A 15,036-nucleotide genomic window follows, 5' to 3' on the forward strand; every position below is an offset into this window, starting at 1 on the left:
GGCTTAATGGCCACGGGACAATTCGCCATCGCCCGCCGGGGGCTTTGACTTTGACTTTGACTCTGACATCGGGGGGGAGAGTGCAGTGGAGAGAGAAGATTTTTTGGCCTTCCATCACAGCGATGTGATGGATGTTTATGTAAATTATGTTGTGTCTTGGGTCTATTTGTTTGTAATGTATGGCTGCAGAAACGGCATTTCGTTTGGACCTCAAGGGGTCCAAATGACAATAAATTGAATTGAAAAAAGGTTGGACTTTATGGGCTCATTCTGCTCCTATGACTTATGCAGCAGTAGAGTTGCTGCCTTACAGCACCAGAGACCCTCGTTTGATCGGGACTACAGGTGGTGTCTGTATGGAGTTTGCACGTTCTCCCCGTGACCGCGTGGATTTCCTCCGGGTGCTCCGGTTTCCTCCCACACTCCAAATGCGTGCAGGTTGTAGGTTTAATTGCCCTCTGAATTGGCCTTAGCCAAAGTGGGATAACACTGAACTAGTGTGGATGAACAAAGGTCGGCATGGACTCAGTGGGCCAAAGGGCCCATCAATCCTTCACTCAATGAATTACTAGTGATCAGGATTAAACCTGGTTTCTGGACGTGTGTGTGTGTGTGTGGGGAAGATAGACACAAAAAGCTGGAGTAACTCAGCAGGACCGGCAGCATCTCTGGAGAGAAGGAATGGGTGACGTTTTGGAATGAGACCCTTCTTCAGAATGGTTCGGGAGAAGGGAAACGAGAGATAAACGGGAGATATAGAACAATGAATGAAAGATATTCAAAAACGTTACGATGACAAAGGAAACAGGCCATTGTTGGTCCGAATCCCGCTTGGAGTGCATACTGTCGTTGTGTCCTTGGGCAAGACACTTCACCCACCTTTGCCTGTGTGTGAATGTGTGTGAGTGATTGGTGGTGGTCGGAGGGGCCGTAGGCGCAGATTGGCAGCCACGCTTCCGTCAGTCTGCCCCAGGGCAGCTGTGGCTACAGAAGTAGCTTACCACCACCGAGTGTGACTGAGGAGTGAATGAATAATGCGATGTAAAGCGCCTTGAGTATTAGAAAGGCGCTATATAAATCCCATCCATTATTATTATTATTATTGTTGGCTGTTTGTTGGGTGAGAATGAGAAGCTGGTGCGACTTGGGTGGGGGAGGGATGGATGGAGAGAGAAATGGAATGCCGGGGCTACCAGAAGTTGGAGAACTCAATGTTCAAACCACTGGGCTGTTAGCTGCCAGAGCGAAATATGAGATGCTGTTCCTCCAATTTGCGTTTAGCATCACTGACAATGGAGGAGACCCAGGGCAGAGAGGTCAGTGTGGGAGTGGGAAGGAGAATTAAAGTGTTTTGCAATCGGGAGATCAGGTAGGTCCATGCGGACTGAGCGAAGGTGTTCAGCAAATCAGTCTACGTTTGGTCTCGCTGATGTACAAGAGTCCACATCTTGAACGATGGATATAGGAGATGAAACATAGAAAATAGGTACAGGAGGAGGCCATTCGGCCCTTCGAGCCAGCACCGCCATTCATTGTGATCATGGCTGATCGTCCCCTATCAATAACCCGTGCCTGCCTTCTCCCCATATCCCTCGACTCCACTAGCCCCTAGAGCTCTATCTAACTCTCTCTTAAATCCATCCAGTGACTCGGCCTCCACTGCCCTCTGTGGCAGGGAATTCCACAAATTCACAACTCTCTGGGTGAAAAAGTGTTTTCTCACCTCAGTCTTAAATGGCCTCCCCTTTATTCTAAGACTGTGTGGCCCCCGGTTCTGGACTCGCCCAACATTGGGAACATTTTTCCTGCATCTAGCTTGTCCAGTCCTTTTATAATTTTATATGTTTCTATAAGAACCCCCCTCATCCTTCTAAACTCCAGTGAATGAGGTTGGATGGAGAAGGTGCAAGTGAACCTCTGCCTAACCCAAAACGATTGTCGGGGTCCCAGGACAGAGTCGAGGGAGGAGGTATAGGGACAGGTGTTGCATCTCCTGTGGCTGCAGGGGAAGGGGGTAGTTTGGGTCGGAAGGGAAGAGTTAACCAGGGAGTTGCTGGCAGCATCTGCAGTTCCTCTCTACACAAGGTATCGTTCATTCACCAGTTCTAACCTACAAACCCCAGCCTCCCAGACTCCAAAAGGACACTGGAGAGATGAGAATTTGCTTCAAGATAAAAAGCCAGGCAGTGCTCTACAACATTGCAATCTTTTCAACGCCGTCCCTTTGCATAAATTCAGTGAGGCAGTTGGAACATGAAGTTACGGAACACGAAAAATATGCATCCAATTTCATAACAGTCACAGAGTGTGGTATCGTTTGATATTTAGAAATCTCTGCTTTGGTCAAATGACTTTGGAACCTCAGGCAGCTTACAACCCTGGGGTACAAATATTGATTTCTCCAACTTCAAGTAGCCCCTGCATTCACCCCCCTCCCCCCTCCCCCCTCCCCTCACCCAAGTCTGTTGTTCTCACCCAGCTACAGCTACCAATGACCCGTTTCCTTCATCATTGTCACTTTTTCAGCATATCTTTCATTCATATGTTCTATATTTTTCTATATCACCATCCAGTTGGCTCAGCGGTAGAGTTGCTGCCTTACAGAGCCCGCGCCACCAGAGACCCGGGTTCGATCCCGACTACGGGCGCTGTCTGTACGGAGTTTGTACGTTCTCCCCCCCCCGCGAGTCATCTCAGTCATCAGAGATCTTCGGTTTCCTCCCACACTCCAAAGACGTACAGGTTTGTAAGTGAATTGGCTTGGTACAAGTGTGAATTGTATCTAGCGTGTGTAGGGTAGTGTTAATATGTGGTGGCCGCTGGTCGGCACGGACTCTGGGGGCCGAAGGGTCAGTTTCCATGCCCTATCTCTAAACTAAGCCAAAATATATACATCTCGTTTTCCCTCGCCCCCCCCCCCTCCCCCGACTCTCAGTCTGAAGGGTCTCGACCCGAAAAGTCACCCATTCCTTCTCTCCAGAGATGCTGCCTGTCCCGCTGAGTTACTCCAGCATTTTGTGGTCTCGCATGGAAGGACCCCATATAACAGACTAGGAAGCAGGGTGCATATAATAAGGTGATCGAATCTTACCTTAAAAGGTCGAAATAGGAGATACAGCTCTCGTGGTTTGATATCCATAGGAAGACCACTGACAAATAGTGTACGGACCTAAAAGAGAAATAAATTGTTAACAGAGTCTTGACTTCAATACCATATTCACACAATAAGGCAGACATCAGAAACTGCTTATAAAAAGTTTTCAATATAGATTTACTGTGTTTTAATTCGATATTGGACAAACATTTCAGTTCACAAGGCATCGATCGAGATAGATAAAGAACCTCTGCCCCAGCAGACATCATCAGATTTGACAGGCAGCATCTCTGGAGGGAAGGAATGTGTGACGTTTCAGGTCGAGACACTTCAGACAGAGAGTCGGGGAGAGGGAAAATGAGAGGTTATATTTTGGCTTAGTTTAGAGAGGCAGTGGACAGGTGCTGTAGACCTGCACGGGAAGGTAGACGCTCCCGCCCCCACCTGTCTCGGGCAGATGGGGCTCGTCAGCCTGGGAAGGCGGTCCATCTAGGAGAGGGAAAACTCTGATTTAAAATCTCCACTGCCTTGTGGCCATATCCAGTCATGGAAAAGGCTCCAGGAGTAAACCTCAAGAAAATCCGGAGTCGGAGCCCCTAAGGCAGTTCGTCGTTGTCTACAACCTCGCTCTGGCAGCTCCTGTGATGGCGCTGGTGTCAAACTGTAACGGCCCTGCTGTTCCTTTGGATCGATCAGCGACGTGGAGAGGGGGGACGTACTGCATGGGCAACAGCCTGTCCTCCATATGACATCGATCGCCCAGGCTTGCATCCGACTAGGATGCATCACCCATGGTCAGTCATGACCGAGAGGGGCCTACGACTAGGGCCTTAGAGGCACCCTAAAAGCCACCCATTCTTTTTCTCTAGAGATGCTGTCTGTCCCGCTGAGTTATTCCAGCATTTGAAAATTCAAGATTCAATTTAATAGTCAAATGTAACAATTAAGGTACAGTGAAATTTGAGTCGTGCCTATCTATGGTTTAAACCAGCATCTGCAGTTCCATCCTACACATCATCATCAGATTTAAGCTGGACACACAAGGAACTGCTGACACTGGAACCATAAGCAAAGTGCAAAGTGCTGGAGGAACTCCGCAGGTCAGGGAGTATCTGTGGAAGGAGCGGAAAGGCGATGGTTCAAGTTGGGACCCAGAAGACTTGGGAGGAAGAAGAGGGGCGGACAGCACGGTGGCGCAGTGGTAGAGTTGCATCGTGGCTTGGTTCGGAAATTTGAGCGCCCTGGAGAGGAAAAGACTACAAAAAGTCGTAAACACTGCCCAGTCCATCATCGGCTCTGACCTTCCTTCCATCGAGGGGATTTATCGCAGTCGCTGCCTCAAAAAGGCTGGCAGTATCATCAAGGACCCTCACCATCCTGGCCACACACTCATCTCCCTGCTACCTTCAGGTAGAAGGTACAGGAGCCTGAAGACTGCAACAACCAGGTTCAGGAATAGCTACTTCCCCTCAGCCGTCAGGCTATTAAACCTGGCTCGGACAAAACTCTGATTATTAGCAACCACTTTCTGTTATTTGCACTACCAGTTTATTTATTCATGTGTGTATATATTTATATCATGGTATATGGACACATTTATCTGTTTTGTAGTAAATGCCTACTATTTTCTGTGTGCTTAAGCAAAGCAAGAATTTCATTGTCCTATACAGGGACACATGACAATAAACTCACTTGAACTTGAACTTGAACTTACAGCGCCAGAGACCCGGGTCTGGTCTCCAATTTGAGGCGTGGGTTCAAATCCCACTTCTGACACCATGTAGGTATTGATCAGACTCACACATAGCGATTAGAATCCATAATCTTTTATTAGCAACTCTGCAGAGGAGACACAAGGTGCTTTCATCTCCACATGCATACTACTAGTCTGCCAGAGAGGGAAAGAGAGAAAGAGAGAGAGAGAGCGAGGGAGAGCGAGGGAGCTCCCTAATAAGCATGTGGACAGAGCCACAGTATGAGTGTGACACTAATCTATACCTGGATGCTCTGCTTTCCGCCCACAATCCAAAGACGTACAAGGTTTGTAGGTCAATCAGCTTCAGTAAAAATTCTAAATTGTCCCTCGTGTGTAGGATAGTGGTAGTTTATGGGATCACTGGTCGGCACGGACTCGGTGGGTCGAGGGGCCCGTCTGTTAATTGGAATGAGTATTAAAGACTCAGATGCAGTAACTTGTTGCATAGAAACATAGAAAATAGGTGCAAGGCAGCCGCCGAAATCTTCCTTACTAGGGACACTTTACAGAGGGCCCATTAACCTACAAACCTGCACGTCTTTGGGATGTGGGAGGAAACCAGAGCACCTGGAGGAAACCCACGCAGTCACAGGGGGACCGTATAACTCCTCACAGACGGCATCCGTAGTTAGTTTCAGTTTAGTTTACAAATACAGCGTGAAAGGCCCTTCAGCCCACAGAGTCCATGCCGACCAGCGATCCATCCACACTGATACTATTCTACACACACTAGGGACAATTTACACTTATACCAAGTATACAAACCCAAACCAATTAACCTACAAACCTGTACGTCTTTGGAGTGTGGGAGGAACAGAAGATCTGGGTGAAAACCCACGCAGGTCACGGGGAGCACGTACAAACTCCGTACAGACAGCACACGTAGTCGGGATCGAACCCAGGCGCTGCAAGCACTGTAAGGCAGCAACTCTAATGCTGCACCACTGTACCACATTGTCACATGTACCGAGGTACAGTGAAAAGCATTTGTCCCATGCTAACCAGACAGCGGAAGGATTACAATGGAGCCACAGTGCAGAGATTTCAAGTTGTGGAGCGATTGTAACATGTGATTGCAGATCTGCTTCTGTGGCTAGTACACAAAGAGCTGCCCAGAGTCTACTGCAAGATGCATTTGCTACTGATGTCTTTGGAGAGACCTCAACCAAATGGCCCCATGACTCACAGATTTGTTTATTGGTTAAGAAGCTCAAACTACTGTGGAAACCGGCTGAATAATTGACTGATGACTTTGTAAAGACAACATGCGCAATGTTGCAAGGGCCAAACAGAATTGTACTTATTCCGCCTCTCCTGTCGGGCAGATGATACTGTTCGGAGTCCAAACTGAAACTAACGCCTAAACATTTGGCCTCGGAATTGGCAAAACTCCGAAGGGGAAATTCTACAGCTCCCAGGCCACGCCAAGATCGCGTTTAGTTTAGAGATACAGCATGGAAAAAGACCCTTCGGCCCACCGAGTGCGTGCCAACCATCGATCACCCGCTCACTAGTTCTAGGTTGTCCCAGTTTCTGGGGTCCAAAGATGAAGTATGGTGAACAAAACATTAAAATGAAACCCGTCTGAATATCTTTGACAGCTCAAAGCCCTTGCAGACTGTAAGCATTAAGATTTAGTGTATTTTAGAGATACAATGCAGAAACAGGCCCTTCGGCCCACTGACCAGCGATCCTGGCACACTAGCACGATCCTACACTCTTTGGTACAACTTACAATTTTTCCTGAAGTCAATTAACCTACAACCCTGCAGGTCTTTGGAGTGTGGGAGGAAACCAGTGCACCCGGGGGAAAACCCACTAGGTCACATAAGAGAATGCACGGGGAAGCACCCATGGTCAGGATCGAACCTGGGTCCCTGGCTCTGCAATGGACGCAACTCGACGGCTTCACCACCATGCCGCCCTGTAAAGTTATGATGCCGAACCTTCTAAATGCAACTCGATTCCTAGACAGACAGTTGTGGATCCCAAATCATGCCCAGTCTTGGAGATGGGCCATCATGGAGGGCAGGCGGGAAACCATAAGCATATTTTATTAGCCAAGTATGTTTTGCAACATACGAGGAATTTCATTTGCCATACAGGGGTTGCACAGGCTAGATGCAGGAAGATTGTTCCCGATGTTGGGGGAGTCCAGAACAAGGGGTCACAGTTTAAGGATAAGGGGAAAGTCTTTTAGGACCGAGATGAGACCATTGGTTTTCCACACAGAGAGTGGTGAATCTGTGGAATTCTCTGCCACAGAGGGTAGTTGAGGCCAGGTCATTGGCTATATTTAAGAGGGAGTTGGATGTGGCCCTTGTGGCTAAAGGGATCAGCGGGTACGGAGAGAAGGCAGGTACGGGATACCGAGTTGGATGATCAGCCATGATCATATTGAATGGCGGTGCAGGCTCGAAGGGCCGAATGGCCTCTACTCCTGCACCTATTGTCTATGTTTCTATGTTTACACCGTTTTTCGCAACGGATACCCGTTGTACAGTTACAGGCCAGGCAGTATTCACATTCTGTTTGAGGCCAGTACTTGCTTTCAACACACGAGCTTTGAGAAGGAGCCCAGAGCTGCCTACTGTGATGCAAGAGTATTTAATTAACTTTAATGTAGGCTGCTTGTGTACATCAATGGCGGTTCCTTGATGAGGCACAACATTTGTTTAAATAAAACCCACTCCTTCAGCTCCAGCTCCATCTAAAACCAAGCTCGTCTCCTCTGTACAAGCTGGAAATTGGGATCAATTGCCTTTCCATCTGTTCAAATGCAAATACTGTAGGTGGCATTCTACACACCCAGCCAATCTTCAAACCATGATCCGTGGATTACTTTATTATTCATTGCCAATAATTGATCCGCTTTCCCGGGAACAGCTGATGGAAGAGACCCAATAGAAGTTTAAAAAGAGGGATATAGATAGGGGTAAACTTTAGACTTTAGACATACAGCGCAGAAACAAGCTCTTTGGCCCACCGAGTCCGCACCGACCAGCGATCGCCCTATACACGAACACTATCCTACACACTAGCGACAATTTGCAATTTTACTGAAGGCAATTGACCTATAAACCTGAACGTCTTTGGAGTGTGTGGGGGGGAAACCGGAGCACCTGGAGAAAACCCACGCAGGTCACGGGGCAGATGTACAAACTCCACACAGACAGCAACCGTAGTCGGGACCAAACCTGGGTCTCTGGCGCTGTGAGAATACTGGGCTGCAGGGCCAGTTACCACGCTGTATCTCTAGAGTCCATGGATCAGTTGCTTACTCTGGTCGAACGCCCCAGGAATCCTACAGGGCAGCGAGGTTGGTCCTCAGGATAAAGGGCCTGTCCCACGAGTATGCGACCCCTTGCGGCAAGCGCGACCTAACGTGGTCGCTTGAGCCGTACGGCCTTGCGGGGCCGGTCCCACTTCGATCGCCGGAGCCGTATGGAGTTGTGCGGAGCTGGTCCCGACATCGCGCGGGGCTCCGAACAACTGACCGTGTTCAAACATTCCGCGCGGCAACGGCCTGCCGGCCCGCAGCCGCCTCGACACCGTACGCACCGCCTCGACGGGTGTGCGCAGCGTCTTGATGCCGTACGTAGCGTCTTGACGCCATACGTCACGTTTGAACTTCCCGCGGACTTCTCTCGAACTTCACGTCACTCACTCGACCTCCGCGCGGCCCCCCGCTTCCGGTTTGGTTGCGCTTGCAGTCGCATGCTCGTGGGACAGGCCCTTTACACGCTAGGGACAAATCACCCTACAAACCTACACGTCTTTGGGAAGTGGAAGAAAACCAGAGCACCCGGCGGAACCAAAGTCTACCGAGGGTCTGGACACTTCTTAGATCCAACTGTCTCACCCCCCCGCTACGTACTATCAGTCTGAAGAAGGGTCCTGACCCAAAACATCACCTAGCCATGATCTCCAGAGGTGCTTCCTGACCCACTGAGTTACTGCGACACTTTGTACATCATGCCAATGGAGGTTGCCCACTCTCACCAGAACCCCTTGAAGTTGCAAGGGCACCCAGGCCATTACCCAAAGCAGAATGAAGTCAGCCTTTAAAAACCGGTGCTGGTGCCAAGTTAGACAATGTTTGCTTCAATATTGTTTGTGCAACTGCCATAGCACCAACTGGCTGCACTGATGGAGTATATGGCTCGGGATAGGAACAAGATTTAGGACAGGCTCAAGATTTAATCAGGAGAAAGTTGAACAATGTAGTCTGCTGAATTAAATTATTTCACTATTTAGAGCAGTAACTACACATTTTACACTCGTTAATCAATGGCAATGGATAAAATAAATTTACAACTTGCAAGTTTAGAATGACCAGCAGGAGTTTATATTCTGCATCTAGTTGACCTCCTCTGTTCCCCCCAACAACCCTACCTGGTCTCGACCTGAAACGTCACCCATTCCTTTTCTCCAGATGCTGCCCGTCCCGTTGAGTTACTCCAGCATTTTGTGTCTATCTTTGGTGTAAACCAGCATCTGCAGTTCCTTTCTGCACAATCCCCTCTCCTGCACCCCACCTAGATTCTATTTCCCCCCTCTACTCAGCCCACCACGTTCTCCACATCTGGCAATACCATCTGATATTCTTCAAACACGTCCCACACCTTCCATTATCTATGGCCTTTGTTCCAACCACCTACTAATCAACCATGGGCACTATTTTAGGTCAAGAGCGTCAGGTTCATTGCAGGAGGAGGGAGAAAGAGCTGAGGGGGGACCACACAGAACATCTTTAAAGAGGCCATACTTTGAGGATTTTTAGTGAAGCATAAAATGGAGATGAGGAAGTGCAGATGCTGGAATCTTGAGCAAACCAGTGCTGCAGCTGCAAAGGGACATTTTAACCCAGATTGGCTCTGTGATTAGAGGAAACCCTCCCCAACAGCACAGTCCAGTGGGCCAAATCTCCTCATTAAATCTCATCATCTCAGGTGGCGCAGCGGTAGAGTTGCTGCCTCACAGCACCGGAGACCCGGGTTCGATCCTGACTCTGGGTGTTGTCAGCGTGGAGTTTGTACGTGGTTTTCTCCGGGAAGCTGTGGCAACCTCCCACACGCCAAAGTTTGTACGTCAATTGGCTTGGTAAAAACATAAATTGTCCAAAGAGTGTGTGTGTAGGACAGTGCTAGTGTATGGGGATCGCTGGTCGGCGTGGACACCGTGGGCCACACTCTTTCTCAAAACTAAACTCAATTGCATTAAATCACCGCATTAAATAATCCACATCAGACTCAACTAATTTGTACCTACCCATGTAATGTGAGCCTCTAATCTTAAGCCCCTGTCCCACGATGCAAGTTCACCCAAGAGCTCTCAAGAGTTTAAAAAAAAAAACACAAACTCGTGGTACTTCATCACAAGTATTTTTTTTTACTGTTGGAAATTTTTCACACTGTTGAAAAAACTTCACGAGTTTCCGCGTTCCACGAGTAACTGCCGTTAGCGTTACAAGCCGCTACGAGACATCCACGGGCTCCGACGTACCCGCTACGTACTTACGAGTTTGATTTTTTTTTTTTGTTTAAACCCGGGAGAGCTCCTGGGTGAACTCGCATCGTGGGACAGGGCCCTTTACAACCACCACAGTACCCGAACCTTTAAACAAACAAGGTCTAAAGCAGGTCTGCTCTTGGGAGGGCAACATGTCTGCTAGTGGTCCTTTTTACACTTGAAATTTATGCAGCTAGTCCTGCCAGTGGATTTATTGCTGATCCCCTGATGCATTAACGTTGCTCAGTAGAAAGGCCCAAATTGCTAATCAGCATTTAAGAAAACAATGCCACTTGTAACTTGGTCTTCCAACTTGGCCAAGGCCAGCCTACAAACCAGAGATCTCATCAATGTTTCACCAGAGGGCCTTGTCTTCAACTTTCACATTCAATCCTCATTGCCAAACCAATACATCTGTTAAAATCACATCGTTGAAAGCCCCTTAAACTAACACAAGCATCTTGTGCAACCAAGTTTGAGGCATCTGACAGTTTAACCTATGACCTCTGCACCTCATATTTCACTTGGGCAGTATGAACATTGACTTCTCCGACCTCAAGTAACCCTTGCTCTCCCTCTCACCATCCCCTTCCTTGTCCAACCAGTCAGACTGTCCACCTAATTAAATTTTATCACTCTACGCTTCATTGCCAACTTCTATTTACTAATGATCCATTCTACATTTTCCCATTACCTCATCTCCTTTGTAGTCTCGTTTTCACACCTTACCCTTCCTTATCTCTGTGTCTTCCTCTCCCTCGACTGAAGAAGGGTCTCGACCCTAAATGTCACCCATTCCTTCTATCCAGAGATGCTGCCTGACCCGCTGAGTTACTCCAGCACTTATGCCCCTGTCCCACTTAGGAAACCTGAACGGAAACCACTGGAGACTTTGCGCCCCACCCAAGGTTTCCGTGCCGTTCCCGGAGGTTGCAGGTAGTGGAAGCAGGTAGGGAGACTGACAAACCTCCGGGAACCGCACGGAAACCTTGGGTGGGGCGCAAAGTCTCCAGAGGTTTCTGTTCAGGTTTCCTAAGTGGGACAGGGGCATTAGTGTCTATCTTCGGTGTAAACCAGCATCTGCAGTTCCTTCCTACACAATTTAAACTAGAGCTGTGTTTAGCTCAAAGGAATTCATGGATAGCACAAAGTTTTAGAGGCAGCACAGTGGCATTGCTGCCTCACAGCACCAGGGACCCGGGTTCAATCCCGATTACGGGTGCTGTCTGCGCGGAGTTTGCATGTTCTCCCCATGGCCTGTGTGGGTTTTCTCTGAGATCTTTGCTTTCCTCCCACACTCCACAGACCTGCAGGTTTGTAGGTTAACTGGCTTGGTATAAATGTAAATTGTCTCGTGTGTGTGTGTGTGCGTGTGCGTGGGGTTGTGTTAGTGTGCGGGGATCGCTGATCTGCGAGGACTCAGTGTGCCGAATGGCCTGTTTCCGCGCTGTATCTCTAAACTAAATTAGATTAAAATCTACTCTGGCACAGTATAAATGACTATAATCATACAACATTACTATAGCATCTGACTGGAGCAAATCCCAAGGTTATAGCCCACCCACTTCCAACCAGTCTGCTGCAGGGCATTTCCTTGGTAGGAACCAGTCACTCTTGGAACGTGCTGTTGTAAAACAGCAAAACAGCAAATTAATGATCAAAAGCAATCTCCTTTCCTATTTGAACACTGCCCAGTCCACCACGGGCACAGACCTCCCCATCATTGAAGGGATCTACAGGAGGCGCTGCCTCAAAATGGCAGCCAGCATCAGCAGAGGCCCACACCATCCTGGCCACACACTCATTTCACGCCTGCCATCAGGAGCCTGAAAACAAATGGCCAGGTTCAGAAGCAGTTTCTTCCCTACAACCAGTCTGTTAACCACTACAACTTCTGAATGATAAAGGCTTGGGGACATTATTGTTTTCCAAGGCGAGGGGGAAAAAAGATTTAATAGGAATCTTAGGGGTAACTTTTTCCAGGAAGGTTGGTGGGTGTATGGAACGAGCTGCCAGAGGAGGTAGTTGAGTCAGGTAGACACAAAATGCTGGAGAAACTCAGCGGGTGAGACGGCATCTATGGAGCGAAGGAAATAGGTGACATTTCGGGTCGAGACCCTTCTTCAGGCTTAGTTGAGGCAGGGACTATCCAGACATTTACGAAACAGTTAGACAGGTACATGGATAGGACAGGCTTGGAGGGACATGGACCAAACACAGGCTGGTGGGACTGGTGTAGCTGGGGCATGTTGGCTGGTATGGGCAAGTTGGGCCGAAGGGCCTGTCTCCATGCTGTATGACAAAATGCTTTTTGCTGTACCTCTGTACACGTGACAATAAACTAAACGAAGGGTGTGTGTCCACATTGTCCAACGTGCGATGATCAGCCACGATCACATTGAATGGTGGTGCTGGCTCGAAGGGCCGAATGGCCTACTCTTGCGTCTATTGTCTATTGGCCCAGTTCCACCTGGCTGTGTTTGATCCATATCCATTTGCCCAAAATAATTAATAATGCCCCATATTCTATGATGACATCCACATTTTTTAGATGAAGGACACTTCAAAAGAAGATCATATTACCAAGAGAAGGGGCAAGGTGCATCTCCTCTCTAAAGCAGGAGCATTTACATGGATGTAAACAGCAGGTTCAAAGGCTGACTAGCAGTCAAAAGGGTCGGACCCACAACATCATCTATTTTCCCTCCTTGCCTGAGATGCCGAGTTCCTCCTGCAATTTTCGCTTGACAGTTTCTACAGTCTCATGTGTCTAAATGAACATCAATAGTCATCAATTCCTTAACAATTGCAATTCGACACGAGCTGAACATGGTAAGAGTTGCTATTGAATTGCACCACAGCCATTGTCAAGCCAGGGCTGTTATTTGAGATTTTCCAAATGACACTGCAGAAGTTTATAAAGGAACATTCCATAGTCCTTACGCGCAGATTACAAACTTTGAGCTTGTTTGAGAATGAAGTACATATTTAGTTAAAAAGGACACAAAGTGCTGGAATAACTCAGCGGGTCAGACAGCAGCTCTGGAGGGATAGGTGACGTTTCGGGTCGGGACCCTTCAGACCGAGAACTTCCTGCATAGGAACAGAAAGCTGGAGTTACTCAGCGGGTCAGACAGCATCTCCAGCAGAAAAATGAATAGGTGACGATGCTGGTAGGGACCCCTCATCAGAACTTCTTAAAGAGTCCCGACACAAAATGTCAGCTATCCATGTTCTCCGCAGATGCTACCCGAGTTACTCCAGCACTGTGGTGTTTTGTGTATCCCCTGTCCCACTTAGGAAACCTGAACGGAAACCTCTGGAGACTTTGCGCCCCACCCAAGGTTTCCGTGCGGTTCCCGGAGGTTGCAGGGTTGGGGTTGCAGATAGTGGAAGCAGGTAGGGAGACTGACAAAAACCTCAGGGAACCTCCGAGAACCGCATGGAAATTTGGGTGGGGCGCAAAGTCTCCAGAGGTTTCCGTTCAGGTTTCCTAAGTGGGACAGGGGCAAGCAAGCGCATCTACAGGGTCTCGCTTCGACACAGTTAGCTGTTAAGGAAAGCCTTGAGCTCAGAGGTTCCAGTGCATCCTCTGGCTAAGAGACCACTAATATTTGTACTTGCTTCGCTACAGGAATCAAAAGAGCTTTAGATGACGAATTGAGTAACAGCCTTGCTAAAAATGAATGAAAATCCAGAAAAAAACTGCAGATGCCAGTTTACCAAGGACACAAAGTGCTGGAGTAACTCAGCGGGTCAGGCAGCATCTGCGGAGAGCAGGATAGGTGACGTTTCGGGGTCAGGACCCTTCTTCAGATACAAGGTGATTTTTTTTGGGGGTCGTGGCTCCCCGGAATCGGAAGGGTCCCGACCCGAAAAATAACCTATGCGTGTTCTCCAGGGATTTTGCCCGACCCGTTGAGTTACTCCAGCTCTGTCGTTTCCCCCTCATGAAAAACTGACAGGCCACAAAAAAAAAAGGCTGGTAAAACGACCATCTATCAAAAAAGCAGGAACGGGGTACTGATTCTGGATGATCAGCCATGATCACATTGAATGGCCGTGCTAACTCGATGGGCCGAATGGCCTACTCCTTCACCTATTTATGTTTCTATGTATTTTGTTATGGATGCACTTTACCAGACACAGGAGATGGATGCAGGAATCTTAACAGAAGCTGCTGGAGGGACTCGGGTCAAATGCTGGCCGATTCTCCGAGTTCGTCCAGCAGTATGCTAGGCCACAACTAATATCAGTTTAGTTTGTTGTCACATGTACCGAGGTACAGGGAAAACACATTTTGTTGCGTGCTAACTAATCAGCAGAAAGACTATAATAGCCCTGTCCCACAGTACGAGTTCATTCCAAGAGCTCTCCCGAGTTAAAAAATAAATAAATAAAACTTATGGTAAGCACAGAGAATGAACGTAACGGGTACGTCGGAGCTCGGGGACGTCACTTAGCGGCTCGAAACGCTAACGGCAGGTACTCTGGAAGACTCGCTAACGGCAGGCAAGCACGGGAAGACTCGTGAAGATTTTTTCAGCATGTTGAAAAATGTCCACGAGAGCCCCGAGTACCAACGAGCGGCCATTACCGTAAATCTCCGAGTTCAAATCAGGGCAAACTCGGGAGAGCTCTTGGAATGGACTAGTACCGTGGGACAGGGGTTTAA

General features: G+C 48.3%; 1 protein-coding gene across 2 annotated transcripts in view; it reads right to left on the reverse strand.

Moving 5' to 3' along the window:
• Nucleotides 1-15,036, reverse strand: part of LOC116968128 (RNA-binding protein with multiple splicing 2) — a 94,673-nt gene that overhangs the window by 61,419 nt on the left and 18,218 nt on the right. For both annotated transcript variants that reach the window (XM_033014746.1, XM_033014747.1), the window contains exon 2: nt 3,092-3,169. In XM_033014746.1, the coding sequence (XP_032870637.1) occupies nt 3,092-3,169 (78 nt within the window). The remainder of the gene's footprint in view (nt 1-3,091; nt 3,170-15,036) is intronic.

Source organism: Amblyraja radiata, chromosome X (assembly GCF_010909765.2).
Source record: "Amblyraja radiata isolate CabotCenter1 chromosome X, sAmbRad1.1.pri, whole genome shotgun sequence".
NCBI classification, from domain to species: Eukaryota; Metazoa; Chordata; class Chondrichthyes; order Rajiformes; family Rajidae; genus Amblyraja; species Amblyraja radiata.